We start from the raw sequence: 15,893 nt of genomic DNA, 5'->3' as shown, positions 1-15,893 counted from the left end.
TTTGTTTGTTTCATTGATTGGGTTTTATTTCTCCTCATTTACCAGCAGCTTTACTAAACATTTCTTTACACATTACTCACACTGAAATTCAAACAGCTTGAAGTGGAGAACAGATAAACAATAACAATAATAACTAGTTATGATTAAATACAACCCCGCGACCCTGTACGCAGGATAAGCGGTTGACGATGGATGGATGATTAAATACAATTCACTTTCTCCACGTAAAATTGAACAGAGGAAATATAAAAATGGGTGTTTCAAAATGTTGCATATTGTGTATTTGGTTCACCTCATCACTAAAGCTGTTCATGTAAGTGTAGAAACACTTTGGTAATGATTGAAATCTGGATGAAGAACATTTGATTGTTGTCAATTAGTTTGATATATTTCAGGTCATTCTGTATGATGATTCTCTCTGTGCTGATTTGCATGAGAGGCTTCTTAAAGGGAAGTGAAACAATGTGTGAGTGAGTGACTGGTGGAGCAGAAAAACCATCTGACAGAAACTCCTTAAAGGAGAAAATCAGCTCTCACACAGTAAAGGTGTCCTCTAAGCTGATTGGTGTCTCCTAGGTGATGTCCGTCCCACCCTGACGGTGCTGCCCCCCTCCAGTGAGGAGCTGCAGCAGGGGAAGGCCACGCTCATGTGCCTGGCCAACAAGGGCTTCCCCTCAGACTGGAGTCTGGCCTGGAAGGTGGACGGCAGCAGCAGCAGCAGCAGCTGGGAGGAGAGCAGGAGCCCCGGGGTGCTGGAGAAGGACGGCCGCTACAGCTGGAGCAGCACCCTGAGGCTCCCTGCAGACCAGTGGAGGAAGGTGGGCTCTGTGACCTGTGAGGCCACCCAGGGCTCCCAGGCTCTGGTCTCAGAGACACTGAGGAGAGACCAGTGTTCCCAGTCCTGACCTGACTCTGCTACTGGTTTTAATCTGCTTTCTGTAACTCTGTCTCTCTCAGATAAAAGTTTTAAATAATACTATTTTCTTATTCATAGTCACGCTGACTCTGTTATCTTTTTCAGATAATAAAGATGGTTTTGTTCAAATCAAAATGTTTCTGAGGATGTTATTATTTAAACAGAAGTATTATTCTTTTTAAAATTAAAATTATTAAACTACTGTCAGAGCTTATTAATAGACATTTTCTAGTCTTTAATTTTAATTTTATTAAAAATGTCTGAAATCATATAACTACATAAGTACAACATGATAATGTTTTCATTTTTCAATGTTATAATAAAGCATATTTATGTGGATAAGAAAGATAAGTGAAAGTCCTGTTCAAAATTACCTTTACATAACTGTAAAACAGAATATATATAGTTTTACAGCACAGGAAAAGAATAACAGGAAACATCAGCATAAATGGATATAACATTCAGGCAATCTGAAACATAAACGTATTTTAGTAACATCTCAAGCACAAATGTAAAAACAAAAGATGAAGATGATTTCTAATGGGTTACTATTTACAAAGTGGATTAAATTTCATTATTAAACATTTAGTTTCTGAGTTTTATAGTACAATTTCATTTGTAGTGATTTACTTTTGCACTGAGTTTTGTGTTGAATTTATTAAAAAGAGTAAGAATTGTCATCTGTATGAACTGTCTAATGACACAGTTGACATCAGTTGACTAAAAGTTAGAGAAGTTTATAAATGTATTCTTCACCCAAAATCATGGTCCATAAATGCAGTACTGTCATGTTTGAAATGTTATTAATTTACACATAATTATGAGAAATATTTTTGTCATGTCTTATGTTTAATTTTCTGTGCAGCTGTTGAATCAGTTCCTCTCCAGCTGCGAGAGGTTTTTGTACGACGTTGTATCACTGTGTGAGTGGGAAGCTGTTACGCTGCTGACAGTAATAAACTCCTGCATCTTCAGTCTGGACTCCTCTGATGGTCAAAGTGAAGTCAGTCTGTTGGGCTGTTGCACTGAAACGATCTGAAACTCCAGGCTGACGAGCTGTAGTATCATAAATGAGGAGTTTTGGAGCTTCTCCAGCTTTCTGAAGGTACCAGTTAATGTCATCACCTATAAGTGAACTGGCTTTACATCTGAGAGAGACAGTCTGTCCTGGAACAACAGACTGAGATCCAGGAGACTGAGTCAGGATGATTTCTCCTGATGAATCTGGAAAACATGAAAAAGAGGAGAAGGGTTATTGAGACAAATCCAGTTTGGAGAAAGATGATCAACATCCAAACAGAAGAGTCTCATTTCTTTAACATGGAGAACAGATGGAAGAAGGTAAATGCTGCTTGTTTCAGTGTTTCTCCATCACAGCAGAACATCATTGTGGTGAACCTGGTTGCATCCTGAAGCAAAGTTTTCAGAAGAGAGTCTCACCCTGAACAAGGAGCCCCAGGGTGGCCAGCAGTAGAATCAGTGACATCATCATTGTGCTGCCGGCGTGTCAGTGGCTCTGAAAGGCCTGGACAGCCACTGATCAACACTGGCCTCTTAACGGCTGGGAGCAGAGAGGCAGGACACATATGCAAACACACAGAGTCAGTGAGCTGTAGCTGTCCTCAACATATCATGGTGTTTCCCCCTCAGTGCTGAGAGCGTTGATCTACATATTTACATATTTACATGTAGATGATACTGAAAACTTCCTCTACATGTAATATGGTAATATGGTGTTTTAGACCATGATTAGTGACATTAATATCAATGTAGGTTTGACATCTTTAGGTGTCTGTAATATGGAAAGTTCTTCAAGTAAAGTAGTGTTGGGTGTTTGAGGGGATGCTGAGTCTGACGATCTCAGAGAGCTTCCTTAAGAAACTCCAACCAGAAAACATGGAAGTCATCATCAGTTACATTACTGTTTTTATAACATGATCTTCCTCAGCAGATGGAGTTCACCCAGCTGTCATGGAATATTTTAACTTTGAAGCCAAGAAGTCCTAAAAATGCAGAGAAATAGGAATTTGAAAATCTACATTTTCCTGAAAACTGGGTGACTCCATCTGCTAAGAAAGATCATGTGATGTGATTGAAAGCTCCACAACAGTTAGTGGATGGATGTTGTGGGGAGTTTTGTTTTGCCATTTCCAAGGTTAAGAATAAAAATTTAGTCTCAGTGTATTTGTGGAGTTTTGATTTGCATGTTGGAGAAAATGTGTTATTCGATATTATTTAGTATATGCGGATATAGTTACATCAAGAAGGTTACTTCTTTCTTTTGAATTTTTATGATTGAAGTTTATATATTTAAAATACTATTTTGTGCTTTCAGGGATGTACTGGTTGTGTTGGGCAGTCTCTGATCCTGAATGTTTCTGATGTCAATCTGTGTCTTCATATTTCTAATTAAATGTATATAATGAATTTGCTTTAATCCAGTATGAGGCTGAGGTCAAAGGTCATGAACAAGACTTTTCTTATCTGCTTTTCCAGGCTGGCTACTCTGGATTATTTGGCAAATCAGAAAAGACAGTGGGATCATAAAAAGATCTGAATGGATGTTGAGAAGCTGTGATGGAGAAAGTAATTTGATTTCCTATTTTTTGTCATATTATTTTGCTACATGTTCATTGGTGGTTAAAGCAAAAGTTGTGAAATCTTCAACCTCACATATGACAGTATGTGTGTGTGTGTGTGTGTGTGTGTGTGTGTGTGTGTGTGTGTGTGTGTGTGTGTGTGTGTGTCCTCAGTGAAGTGTATCAGTCTCTGCAGTAGCTTCCAGCTGCAGCAGTCACTTCAGTTTCTGTTCAGTTTGACTGAGGGAGGTTTTTGTACGACACTTTTTAACTGTGTGAACAACCACTGACTGTTGATGTTATGAACACTCTGACAGTAGTAAACTGCTGCATCTTCAGTCTGGACTCCACTGATGGTCAGAGTGAAGTCAGAGTTTGATCCACTGCCTGTAAAACGACCTGGAATCCCTGATGCTCGAGTGCTAGCATAGTAAATGAGGAGTTTAGGAGTTTCTCCATCTCTCTGTTGGTACCAGGCTAAAAGGTGGTTGTTGTTATAGACAAGAACATCCTGACTGGTCCTACATCTGATGGAGACGGAGCCTCCCAGAGCAGAGCGCATTGCTCCAGGCTGAGTCACTGTGACCTGGCCTCTGGACTCTGAGGATACAGAGACAAAAACATAAAGCAGCGTCATGGTTTTGTGGGCTTCATTTCAGAGGGACGGATGTTCATAGAGGAGAGGATTTTGATTCTCTGGACTTTACCTGTGAAGCAGCAGCAGAGGAGAGTCCAGATGAGGACGCAGATCAAAGTCATGTTTTTGATGAGGAGGATTTCTGTGGCTTCTGTTGTCATGAAGGACAGCTGTCAGTCATCCAGTGTTCAACTCTCAGGACTATAAACTCTCCCAGAGCACTGGAGCATGGTGCTGCTGATGCAAAGTGGCTCTCTATGGAAATGCTCTGACTGACTTCAACAGGGACTTGGATTACTCTGATGATGCTGTTTATCAATGGATCAATCAATTTACCTGAGTATTGATAAGACATTTAAAAAATAAAAACTATTTTACTTCATTTTGGTTTCATGCTTCTAGACATATTTTGTTTCTAGAAGCATGGAGGTGGAAGATATTTGCCAATATCTTGGATAGGATAAAAAAATAATAATTCAAAATTAACATATCAAATCAAAACATGTTTATATTATTATTTATATTAATGTATATTCAATACTGTAGTGAAAATTTGTAGTTGCTTTTCAACTTTTCCATGCATATTTGGCACTAAGACAAAGTTCACTTCAACAATATATATTCAAAATTGTAATTTAATTAACATTCTAAGTCCGTCTTTCCAACTGTTAAGTTAAATTTGCATCTTGATAGCTTTAGATTAGTCTGACAAAGTCAGAGAGCCGTGTCTCTCTACAGTGAGAGGTTTTTGTACGCCGGCTCAATGAGTTTGTATCACTGTTGTGCTGGACTTTTGGTGGAGGAACCAGACTGGATGTTGGAAGTAAGTTTTCAAATACAAAATAAATATTGTAAAGTTTTAAAATTGATATTTGGTTGGAGAGAAGATAAATTTTAATCTTAATGTAAAAATGATCGCTAAGGTTAGTATAACATTTTATACCACAAAAATAACTGTTTAAGTAAAAGTTAATTCATTTTATTTAATTGAACAGAGCAAAGATCAAGATGGGTTACTTTAAAATGTTGAAATGTGATTGAAATACAGATGAAGAACATTTGAATGCAGTCGGTTCATTTTCTGTTTATTTATACTTCCACTAAATACTTCAGTCAGTTATGCTTATGAAGTTTTACAGTTTTAACGTGAAGGTCTGTCTTTTTATTTCCAGTGTAGTTTGATATATTTCAGGTCGTTCTGTATGATGATTCTCTCTGTGCTGATTTGCATGAGAGGCTTCTTAAAGGGAAGTGAAACAATGTGTGAGTGAGTGACTGGTGGAGCAGAAAAAACATCTGACAGAAACTCCTTAAAGGAGAAAATCAGCTCTCACACAGTAAAGGTGTCCTCTAAGCTGATTGGTGTCTCCTAGGTGATGTCCGTCCCACCCTGACGGTGCTGCCCCCCTCCAGTGAGGAGCTGCAGCAGGGGAAGGCCACGCTCATGTGCCTGGCCAACAAGGGCTTCCCCTCAGACTGGAGTCTGGCCTGGAAGGTGGACGGCAGCAGCAGCAGCAGCAGCTGGGAGGAGAGCAGGAGCCCCGGGGTGCTGGAGAAGGACGGCCGCTACAGCTGGAGCAGCACCCTGAGGCTCCCTGCAGACCAGTGGAGGAAGGTGGGCTCTGTGACCTGCAAGGCCACCCAGGGCTCCCAGGCTCTGGTCTCAGAGACACTGAGGAGAGACCAGTGTTCCCAGTCCTGACCTGACTCACTGGGACTCTACTACTGGTTTTACTCTGCTCTCTGAACTCTGTAACTCTCTCTGTGTCTGTGTCTCTTTCTTTCTTTAAGTCACTCTCTAATCACATGTTTCATGGTTAAAGTTTGTTTACTGGATTTAATTTTGATTATTTCTACACAATAAAGACCAGTTCATCAAATTAGTTGTTTTCATTTCTGTTATAGTGAAAGTAACAGTTGGTAGAGGTCGTGCCCCATGAACAAGGCTGACTCCTTACTGCAGCAGCCTGGGATTGAATCTCACCTGATCATCATAGTTTCAGTATCTGCAGTGTGATTCTTCACAGAGTCAGTGAGCTGTAGCTGTCCTCAACATATCATGGTGTTTCCCCCTCAGTGCTGAGAGCGTTGATATACATATTTACATATTTACATGAAGAGGATACTAAAAAGTCTGGTAATAAACTGTTTCAGTGATTTTGTTTTTCATTCCAACGAGGAAAATGAGTTTAATATGGTCTGCTGACAATGAATAGTGACGTTATTTTAATGCGCATTGACGACAGATTTGGTTGTATATAATATCCAGATTTTCTCAAATAAAGAAATGACAAGTCAAGAGCAGAGGCTGAAGCTGGTATATGGTATACGTCTGTCTCCTTCTTTCCTCTCTAATCACGTTTCATGGATAAAGTTTACTTGATTGTTATTTCTACACAATAAAATGAAATTAGTTGTTTTCATTCATGTTATTGTGAAGGTAACAGATCAGGAGCGTAGTTGGCTTAGATGAATTTTAAATTACATTTAAATAATTTTACATGGAAATAAATATTCTATTTTAAAAACTAAACAAATATATTATTATTATTATTATTATTATTATTATATTATTATTATATTATATGTTGTTACCTCTAACTTATCCACTTTTCAACTCATCAACAGTAGACATATATATTTCATATACATACATATGGTGTTTCACCCTCAGTGCCGAGAACGCTGCCCTACATATTTACATATTTACATGGAGAGAACATTGAGAAGTCTGGTAGTAAACTGATCCAGTGATTTGTGACAGTTTGTTTTGTCAAGTTTGATCTTTTTTTTACACCCGATTCACTGGGCTACTGGTTTTACTCTGCTACTGGTTTTACTCTGCTACTGCTCTCAGTCTGTCTGGTTCTCAGTTTCTCTCATGAGATGTTTCAATATGGACCTCAGGTGGTTAATGTGCTTGTGTTGATCGTTGATTGATTTTTATCATGTAGACTGGATTATAACAGAAACTTCCTTTCTTTGACAAATAAGTTAGCAACATTGGTGAGTTTCACAGTAAGTGAAGTTAGTTTATTTTTACCATATTACTTTTGGATGGTTTTTGTTCTTTGCTATTACTAATGTCATCCTTGGATAACACATACCTAGAAATGATTAAAAGTATATTTTTTAAAAAGGAAGGTATTATCTGCATAAAGTCATTCATGAGTCTGATTTGATATATTGCACCAAATAATATTTAAATGAGACAGTATCACTTCGCCAAATGAGAACGACCGTTTCTGTCTCTTGGTGTCAGCACAATTAACACATTGTGATTTTTCACTGCTTGTAGTTTACACCCATCCCATTTACCAAATCAGCTGTATCCCTGCACATTATAAACATATAACTGTTGTTGTTGTTGTTGTCTTAAATTAAAACATTTAATCCGAAGAGACTGGATTATTCTTAGAGTCAGATCACCAGGATTTTATACTTTTATGTGAACATTTTAAACAGAAATAATGCTCAGTGCCCTACTCTGTACTGAAACGTTCTCTGTTATATAGTAGTTTATCATGTGTGAGCGGGGTTGGGAGGATTACTTTAAAAATGTAATCCGGTACAATTACTAATTACTTGTTTAAAAATGTAATCAGTAACGTAATCCAAGTACCAAATAATAAAAGTAATGTAATCTGATTACTTTTAGTTTCAATGCCAAATAGGCAAATGAAAACAAGAGATGTATCAATGATGTGTTTTCTGCTCAGTGTATTTTTAAAGAAACATAGAATAACAAAATTTCCTGTTCCCAAAATCCATATTTAAATGTTTTTATATGATATGCTTTGCACTATGTGACCACTATGGCAGTATCTCGCCCATCAATGAAAAAAACATTGTTTTGTATTGTTTGTCATTTGGGAAAACATTTTACAATTTTGATTACTCACTCTGCACTTGTATTAATTTAGCATGAAAACAATATAAAGCTGCTGAAGCATAGTGTTTATGGGGCCGGGCCCCACTCATTACTGTACAAAAACACAGCTTTCTTATCTTATTTGAAAGAGAAATATTAGAAATATGGAGAAAATATTTTTCTAGTTTTCTCTCTGATGTCCCCCGGCTGCTCTGCCTCAACTCTGTGTCTGAGTTTCCTGATGGACAGATAGCTTTACTTGTTGTTGAAGTTTAACAAGCTAACTAGCTGCTGTTATTAGCTCAGTTAGCTGTGCAACTACTGGTAAAATAAGTTTACTCTGCCCATACTGGGAGATCGGATCACCGGGGTAGTTTTAGTGTTTACCATAGACTGTAATGTTATAAAGGTGTTTAAGTTACATGGGTTGCGGTGCCTGATTGGGAACCGTAAACGGGCGAGCGGGCAACAAAACCTCGCTCAGCAGCCTCCCAGTGAACACAGCATGAACAGGACCGAACACAGCTGCTAGCGGCCATATAAGCTTACTCAGCCCCGGGTTGCAAAGAGCCAAACCCAGCAAGAAAACTACACTCGTACTGTATCCCCAGTGGTCAAATTGGCCTCTGTCGGTCTCGGAGGCTGTGCTCGGTTCTGGTCCAGCTGCGTGTTCACTCACTGGGAGCTGGAACCAGAATCTGCATGATGGGGCGGAGGCGTAAACACACATTCACCGCAAATGGCGACTGTAAACGCCAATCAATGTCTGCATATATAGTGGCAAATAGCACAGCGTTTTGTTTCGTGGAAACTTTCTGCTTAAAGGAATCCCTATGAGTAATCCCCATCATTACAAAATGTACCTGTAATCTGATTACATCTTTATTTTCTGTACTGTAAGGAATACAGTTACATTTTTTTTGTATCCTGATTACGTAACGCCGTTACATGTAATCCGTTACTCCCCAACCCTGTGTATGAGTTTGACAGTCTTAAGGGTTTTTTTTCAAAGCAAATTATTAAGCATTTTTACCAAAATTAAGTTATTGATTATGTGGTAATGTTTATTAGTCTATGTGTTAATAGCTGAAATAAAACAGTGTTGGTTCTGACTTATATTGTGCACAAACTGCATAAAATAACAAGTGTAAAGACAATAATACCCAAAAGACAATACTACAAAAACAATACAAGATAAAAGCAAGAAAACATTGAAAAGACTAAAATACACGTTTAAGATAAATATAAAATTAGTAAAATACAATAAAATAAAAGGGATAAAATAAAGTCAAATAAGATCGGGAAAGGCTCTCCTATAAAAGTATGTTTTAAGAAGGGACTTAAAAGAGTTCACTGACTCAGCCGACCTGATTTCCTCGGGCAGGCTGTTCCAGAGCCTCGGGGCCCTGACAGCAAACGCTCTGTCCCCTTTAGTTTGCAGTCGAGACTCTGGAACAGACAACAGACCTCTGCCCGAGGATCTCAAGGTACGTGCTGGTGCGTATGGGACTAAAAGTTCAGAAATATAACAAGGCGAGAGGCCATGAAGAGCTTTAAAAGTGATCAATACAATTTTAAAGTCAATTCTAAAACCTACTGGGAGCCAGTGCAATGAAGCTAAAACAGGGGTATTTAAATATATGTATTTTTCATGCTGAAAGTGTTGCTGTCGTCTAACGTGTTATAGTTTCTCTGCAGCTGTTGATTCAGATCAGTTCCTCTCCAGCTGAGGGAGGTTTTAGTACGACGTTGTATCACTGTGTGAACGGGAAGCCATTACAGTGCTGACAATAATAATCTCCTGCATCTTCAGTCTGAACTCCTCTGATGGTCAGAGTGAAGTCAGTCCCAGATCCACTTCCAGTAAAACGATCTGAAACTCCAGACTGACGACTTGTAGAATAATAAATCAGGAGTTTGGGAAATTCTCCAGGTTTCTGAAGGTACCACTGCAAGTCATTAGTAACACCTGAACTGGCTTTACATCTGATAGAGACAGTCTGTCCTGGAACAACAAACTAAGATCCAGGAGACTGAGTCAGGATGATTTCTCCTGATGAATCTGGAGAACATGAAAAAGAGGAGAAGGGTTATTGAGACAAATCCAGTTTGGAGAAAGATGATCAACATCCAAACAGAAGAGTCTCATTTCTTTAACATGGAGAACAGATGGAAGAAGGTAAATGCTGCTTGTTTCAGTGTTTCTCCATCACAGCAGAACATCATTGTGGTGAACCTGGTTGCATCCTGAAGCAAAGTTTTCAGAAGAGAGTCTCACCCTGAACAAGGAGCCCCAGGGTGGCCAGCAGTAGAATCAGTGACATCATCATTGTGCTGCCGGCGTGTCAGTGGCTCTGAAAGGCCTGGACAGCCACTGATCAACACTGGCCTCTTAACGGCTGGGAGCAGAGAGGCAGGACACATATGCAAACACACAGAGTCAGTGAGCTGTAGCTGTCCTCAACATATCATGGTGTTTCCCCCTCAGTGCTGAGAGCGTTGATCTACATATTTACATATTTACATGCAGACGATATTGAAAACTCTGGTATTAAAAGATCCAGTGATTTGTGGCTGTTACCTAGTTTGGGAAAAAGGTATTTTTGAAAATGATTATTGACATTCATATTAATGCAGGTTTGACATCTTTAGGTGTCTTTAATGTTGAGATTTCATCATGTAAAGCAGTGTTGAGTGTTCATGATCATGCAATGTGATCGAAAGCTCAACAACAGTTTGTGGACGGATGTGCAAAGATTATTAAAGTGTAGCGTACTGTAATAATTTTATTTTAAACCTCTAAATTGACTTGGAATATAGAAAAGGGGGTCTTCATCATTACCTCTTCTTGCAGGGTGCCCTATGTAGTGTTCGTGAGAAATGCATAATGCTGTACTGCAAGCTACATCACTAATCTTAGTATGGATATCATGACAGAGATTGCAAAGAGACCAAAGAAGATGTTATTGGAGGAAGAGGGGATGAGAAGAAGAAAGTGTGACAGAGCACGAGACAGACAAGAGTAAATATCAGACTGGCTTTTACTAGTTGGCGTGAGCTAAAGGAGCTAAAGCTCTCGCTGTAATTGATGTTACTTTGTTTGCTCTGTCCTGTGTTGTTGCTGTTGCTTGATGTTCGGCTGTGTTAGCAAAGCTGTTGACATTAATGATGTAATGTAATCAGAGCAATACATGTGAACAGGTGTCCATATTTAACAGTGTCATGTAAGTGAATGGTACTCGTAAACATTTGGACCAATTTTGATTATAAAACTTTCTGATGCTGATCTGTGTCTTCATATTTTGTTTTATCTGGAAATAGTTGAAGTAGCTGTGATTCTGTATGAAGCTGAGGTCAAAGGTCACAACCTAGACTTTCTCATTAACAGTTTCAGGTTGGTTCATCCTGATTATTTAGCAAATCACTGATGAACATGGGATTGTAAAGTGATAGAAATGGAAAGAGTTGTGCGGGAGAAAGTAACTGATTTCCCCAAATGAAACCAGGTGAAATGTTACATCCACTTGATTACATTTTGTTTGTATTATATATATATATAGGGGACACACATATATATATATATATATATATATATATATATATATATATATATATATTATATATATATATATATATATATATATATATATATATATACATACATATATATATATATATATATATATATTATATATATAATATATATATATATATATATATATATATATATATATATATATATATGTATATATATGTATGTGTGTGTGTCCTCAGTGAAGTGTATCAGTCTCTGCAGTAGCTTCCAGCTGCAGCAGTCAGTTCAGTTTCAGTTCAGTCTGACTGAGGGAGGTTTTTGTACGACGCTTTTTCACTGTGTGAACGCATACTGACTGTTTGCATAGAATTCACCCAGACAGAAGTAAACTGCTGCATCTTCAGTCTGGACTCCACTGATGGTCAGAGTGAAGTCAGAGTTTGATCCACTGCCTGTAAAACGATCTGGAATCCCTGATGCTCGAGTGTTAGAATTGTAAATGAGCAGTTTAGGAGTTTCCCCATCTCTTTGTTGGTACCAGGATAGGTCGTCTCCTTCATCTACCCTATGACTGGTCCTACATCTGATGGAAATGGAGCCTCCCAGAGCAGAGCTCACTGCTCCAGGCTGAGTCACTGTGTACTGGCCTCTGGACTCTGAGGATACAGAGACAAAAACATAAAGCAGCGTCATGGTTTTGTGGGCTTCATTTCAGAGGGACGGATGTTCATAGAGGAGAGGAGTTTGATTCTCTGGACTTTACCTGTGAAGCAGCAGCAGAGGAGAGTCCAGATGAGGACGCAGATCAAAGTCATGTTTTTGATGAGGAGGATTTCTGTGGCTTCTGTTGTCATGAAGGACAGCTGTCAGTCATCCAGTGTTCAACTCTCAGGACTATAAACTCTCCCAGAGCACTGGAGCATGGTGCTGCTGATGCAAAGTGGCTCTCTATGGAAATGCTCTGACTGACTCCAGCAGGGACTTGGATTACTCTGATGATGCTGTTTAACAATGGATCAATCAGTTTATTGAGTATTGCTCAAGATGTGTTAATACATATCTTGTTTGGGCAAAATGTGTATTCACATGAACTGTTATAAGTTCTTACTAAAAAGTAAGGAATCTTGGTCTGTATGTGTGTATGTCCGTCCTTGAGTTTTCTCGACAGCTGTTTGTCTGATCAACTTCACACTTGTCAGGTGAACTGCTGACAATCCGAAGGAGTACATATGCTTCTAGATAAATTTTGTTTCAGAATGTCTTTAGTCTCATTTACATTAATTGCAAGAAATAATTAAACATTTGTATTCATGTCAACATGTATATAACAATGACATGCACTCTGGAAATCTATGGCAATGAGTTATTGACGGTTTCCATTTTCCATCTGACAAAATGTTCAGAGAATTTTGTTTGTGTCAAAGTCAGAGAGTTTGTATGGTGGCTCAAAGAGTTTGTATGACTGTGGTGGACTTTCAGTGGAATTTGGAAGTTTCTGCTCGAATACTAAATACAGTACTGACAAATCCTGCTTTAAATTCAGTTTTTGAATGTTTAAAACAGATAAGTATATCTTGTTTTTGATTAAAAACTTTTATTGTTCAGGTTTTTATTTCTCTTCATTTACCAGGGAGGCTAACTCAGAGCATCTTAACTAAACTGTTCTTCACACAGTCCTGTCGAAATGAAATGTAATCAACTTGAAGTGGAGAAAATATAAAACTTAAAACTACTAATCTTAATAGAAAAATGTTTAGATTAGTTTAGTTTAAAATGTTCGCCACAATAATAGCTTTTACGATTAAATACAATTCACTTTCTTCAGGTAAAATTGAAGTGAAGATAAAGATGGGTATTTCAAAAATGTTGCATATTGTTATGTCTTTGGAAAAAGTATATCTGTCAATAAGTGAAGTGATATGGCTAAGGAGTGATACCTGAATTTGCACTTGAACAGTAAAGATGTTTCTAGTAGTTCAACTCAATCATTATAGCTGTTAATATAAGTGAAGAAACACTTTAGTAATGATGGGAATCCAAATGAAGAACATTTGATTGCGGGCAGTTCATTTCTGTATTGGTTTCTACTAAATAAATTATTGTATAGTCAAGTTTGATGATCTTGATAAGAAAGTTTGATTTTTATTTCCAGTGTAGTTTGATATATTTCAGGCATGAGAGGCTTCTTAAAGGGAAATGAAACAATGTGTGAGTGAGTGACTGGTGGAGCAGAAAAACCATCTGACAGAAACTCCTTAAAGGAGAAATCAGCTCTCACACAGTAAAGGTGTCCTCTAAGCTGATTAGTGTCTCCTAGGTGATGTCCGTCCCACACTGGCAGTGCTGCCCTCCTCCAATGAGGAGCTGCAGAAGGGAAAGGCCACGCTCATGTGCCTGGCCAACAAGGGCTTCAGTCTGCACTCTTTCTCTTTCTTTCTTTCCCTCACTCCCTCTCTAATAGCATGTTTAATTGATAAAGTTTGCTTTATTTTTGTAATTTTGATCATTTCAACACAATAAAGGCAAATTATTATTTTTTAAATTTATGTTATGGTGAAAGTAACAGATGTTTTTTAATAGTTCATTGACATCCAGAAAGTTTTAACTCAGCTAAAGTTAAAGATGTCTATTCATCCTTTACAGGTTCCTTACACACACTCTCTCTTTCTGGTTCTCTCTTTCTCTCATTTCAAGTTTGAATAATAATGCGGTCTTACTTGTTGAATTGTTGGTGGTTTTAATAGTTTAGAACAATAAAAACATCATTAAATCAAAATTGTTGTTTCCTTGTGGTTGATATGTACAAAAGGTGACAATTCCTATGACTTTTGTTCTTTGCCATATATTTCATATTGTTGGCCTCATTAGAATAAGACATGTCCTGATAATAACAGCACTGTCCTTTTGATTAAATTCACTTCTTCATACTTTAATGACTGGGGGAAAAAATGGCATTAATGTACCTAAAAATTCATAATTAGAAAAGCCATTTAATATAAAACTACATATTTATGTTCTATTATTGAAGTCAGTAGCTGATAAATATTCATGTGTTGTTTAATTTGTGCCTAGAAATTATGTCAGAAATAGCTTTTATTATTAGAAAGAAAGAGTAGGATATCATCAGCATAAATTGATACAACAGAAATGTATGATTTTAACTCTAGCAGTGTTTTTGTTAACAGGCCCAATGAAAGTGATGCCCACACAGTCTCTACCCTTTTCATTTTATCAGTTGTGTCCAATTACAGGAATAACTGCTGTTTTACATTGTATGTATGTAATCACAGTAGATCCATTAGAGACTGAGTTTATCTCAAGGTCAGGTCAACAGCAATGTATAACATCAGCTGATAAGTAAAAATGTCCACAACACATCTGGTACACTGTAAACCTGAACATGCTGCTTACTCAAAATAATTATTCAGTTCAGCAATCTAAACCAGCTAATAAGTACACCATACACTAAACAACCAAGTCTTCTTTATGAGTTATGTTGTTTTAATTATGTGTGTATCATCATTTTTGAGTGATGATTTCTTTACTGAGCAGGTACGTAACTCTCTTAACAAAGGTCATGTCACTGGAGCTATTTTTATTGATTTCCGTAAAGCTTTTGATACAGTTAACCACCAGATCCTGCTAAATAAACTTCACTCATTTGAACTGTCTTCATCTGTGATAGAAATGCTCTCTTCTTATTTGACTCTTCTTATTTGATGAACAGGGTGCAGACAGTCAAAATTCATCATGTCATATCTCAACCTTTAGTTTGTGACATGGGCGTTGCACAAGGCAGCATTCTTGGACCCTTACTTTTTCTTTTAGATATCAATGATTTGTGTTTTCAACAATGTCCTACTGTCTTCCAATCTGGTCTCTTACCACTAAGGACATCACTGAACCAATAGCACGACTATATTACCGAGCACTGTAATCTTTCAAAGTGGTCTCATCATTGCAGTGCACTCACACGCACATATGATTTGACTTATCACAACTATGTAAACAGTCATGCTATTGCATTTTACTTTCAGATTCAAAATAGCTCTTCACCGGCACATAAAGGTCTTCTTCCGACATACAATATGAGACCACTACGCTTCACTAGGTCAGTCTCACAGGCACTCATTCCAGTTCCATCATACAAAAACAACTACGGTCACAAATCTTTTTTCTATATTTACACTAAAATTTGGAATGACATTCTAGTCAATAATAATGTCCTGTATAAATGTGTTGAAATTGTGTTTATTGTTCTAACAGAACAGCAGAACAGCTACCGTAAGCCAGTTTTTGAACTGAGCCAGGCCCGTTTACTGTAACTAAATTGTTGGTCTTAAACTTTTCCTGTA

General features: G+C 37.7%; 1 pseudogene and 3 gene segments (V, D, J or C); 1 reads left to right on the top strand and 3 right to left on the bottom strand.

Moving 5' to 3' along the window:
• The window catches only part of LOC119907471, a 15,817-nt gene extending 11,563 nt beyond the window's left edge, over positions 1 to 4,254 (bottom strand). The window contains 2 exon segments of the V gene segment in view: positions 3,774 to 4,095; positions 4,203 to 4,254. Of these exon segments, the coding sequence occupies positions 3,774 to 4,095; positions 4,203 to 4,254 (374 nt within the window).
• Positions 1 to 5,834, top strand: part of LOC119907470 — a 13,582-nt gene extending 7,748 nt beyond the window's left edge. Inside the window, 3 exon segments of the V gene segment in view lie at positions 2,997 to 3,003; positions 4,920 to 4,955; positions 5,506 to 5,834. Of these exon segments, the coding sequence occupies positions 2,997 to 3,003; positions 4,920 to 4,955; positions 5,506 to 5,834 (372 nt within the window).
• Positions 1,275 to 2,411, bottom strand: LOC119907476. The segment is given in 2 exon segments: positions 1,275 to 2,140; positions 2,357 to 2,411. Coding segments are annotated over 2 exon segments (360 nt in total).
• A 3,915-nt stretch (positions 5,835 to 9,749) lies between the features above and the next one.
• LOC119907479 lies at positions 9,750 to 10,333 on the bottom strand (annotated as a pseudogene).
• Between the last annotated feature and the right edge of the window lie 5,560 nt (positions 10,334 to 15,893).

The sequence above is a fragment of the Micropterus salmoides genome, unplaced genomic scaffold (genome assembly GCF_014851395.1).
Source record: "Micropterus salmoides isolate LMB-PRFRI ecotype aquatic unplaced genomic scaffold, ASM1485139v1 Ms_hic_scaffold_17, whole genome shotgun sequence".
Classification (NCBI taxonomy): domain Eukaryota; kingdom Metazoa; phylum Chordata; class Actinopteri; order Centrarchiformes; family Centrarchidae; genus Micropterus; species Micropterus salmoides.
The sequence above is the reverse complement of the archived record's forward strand: the minus strand, read 5'-3'. Positions and strand labels throughout refer to the sequence as shown.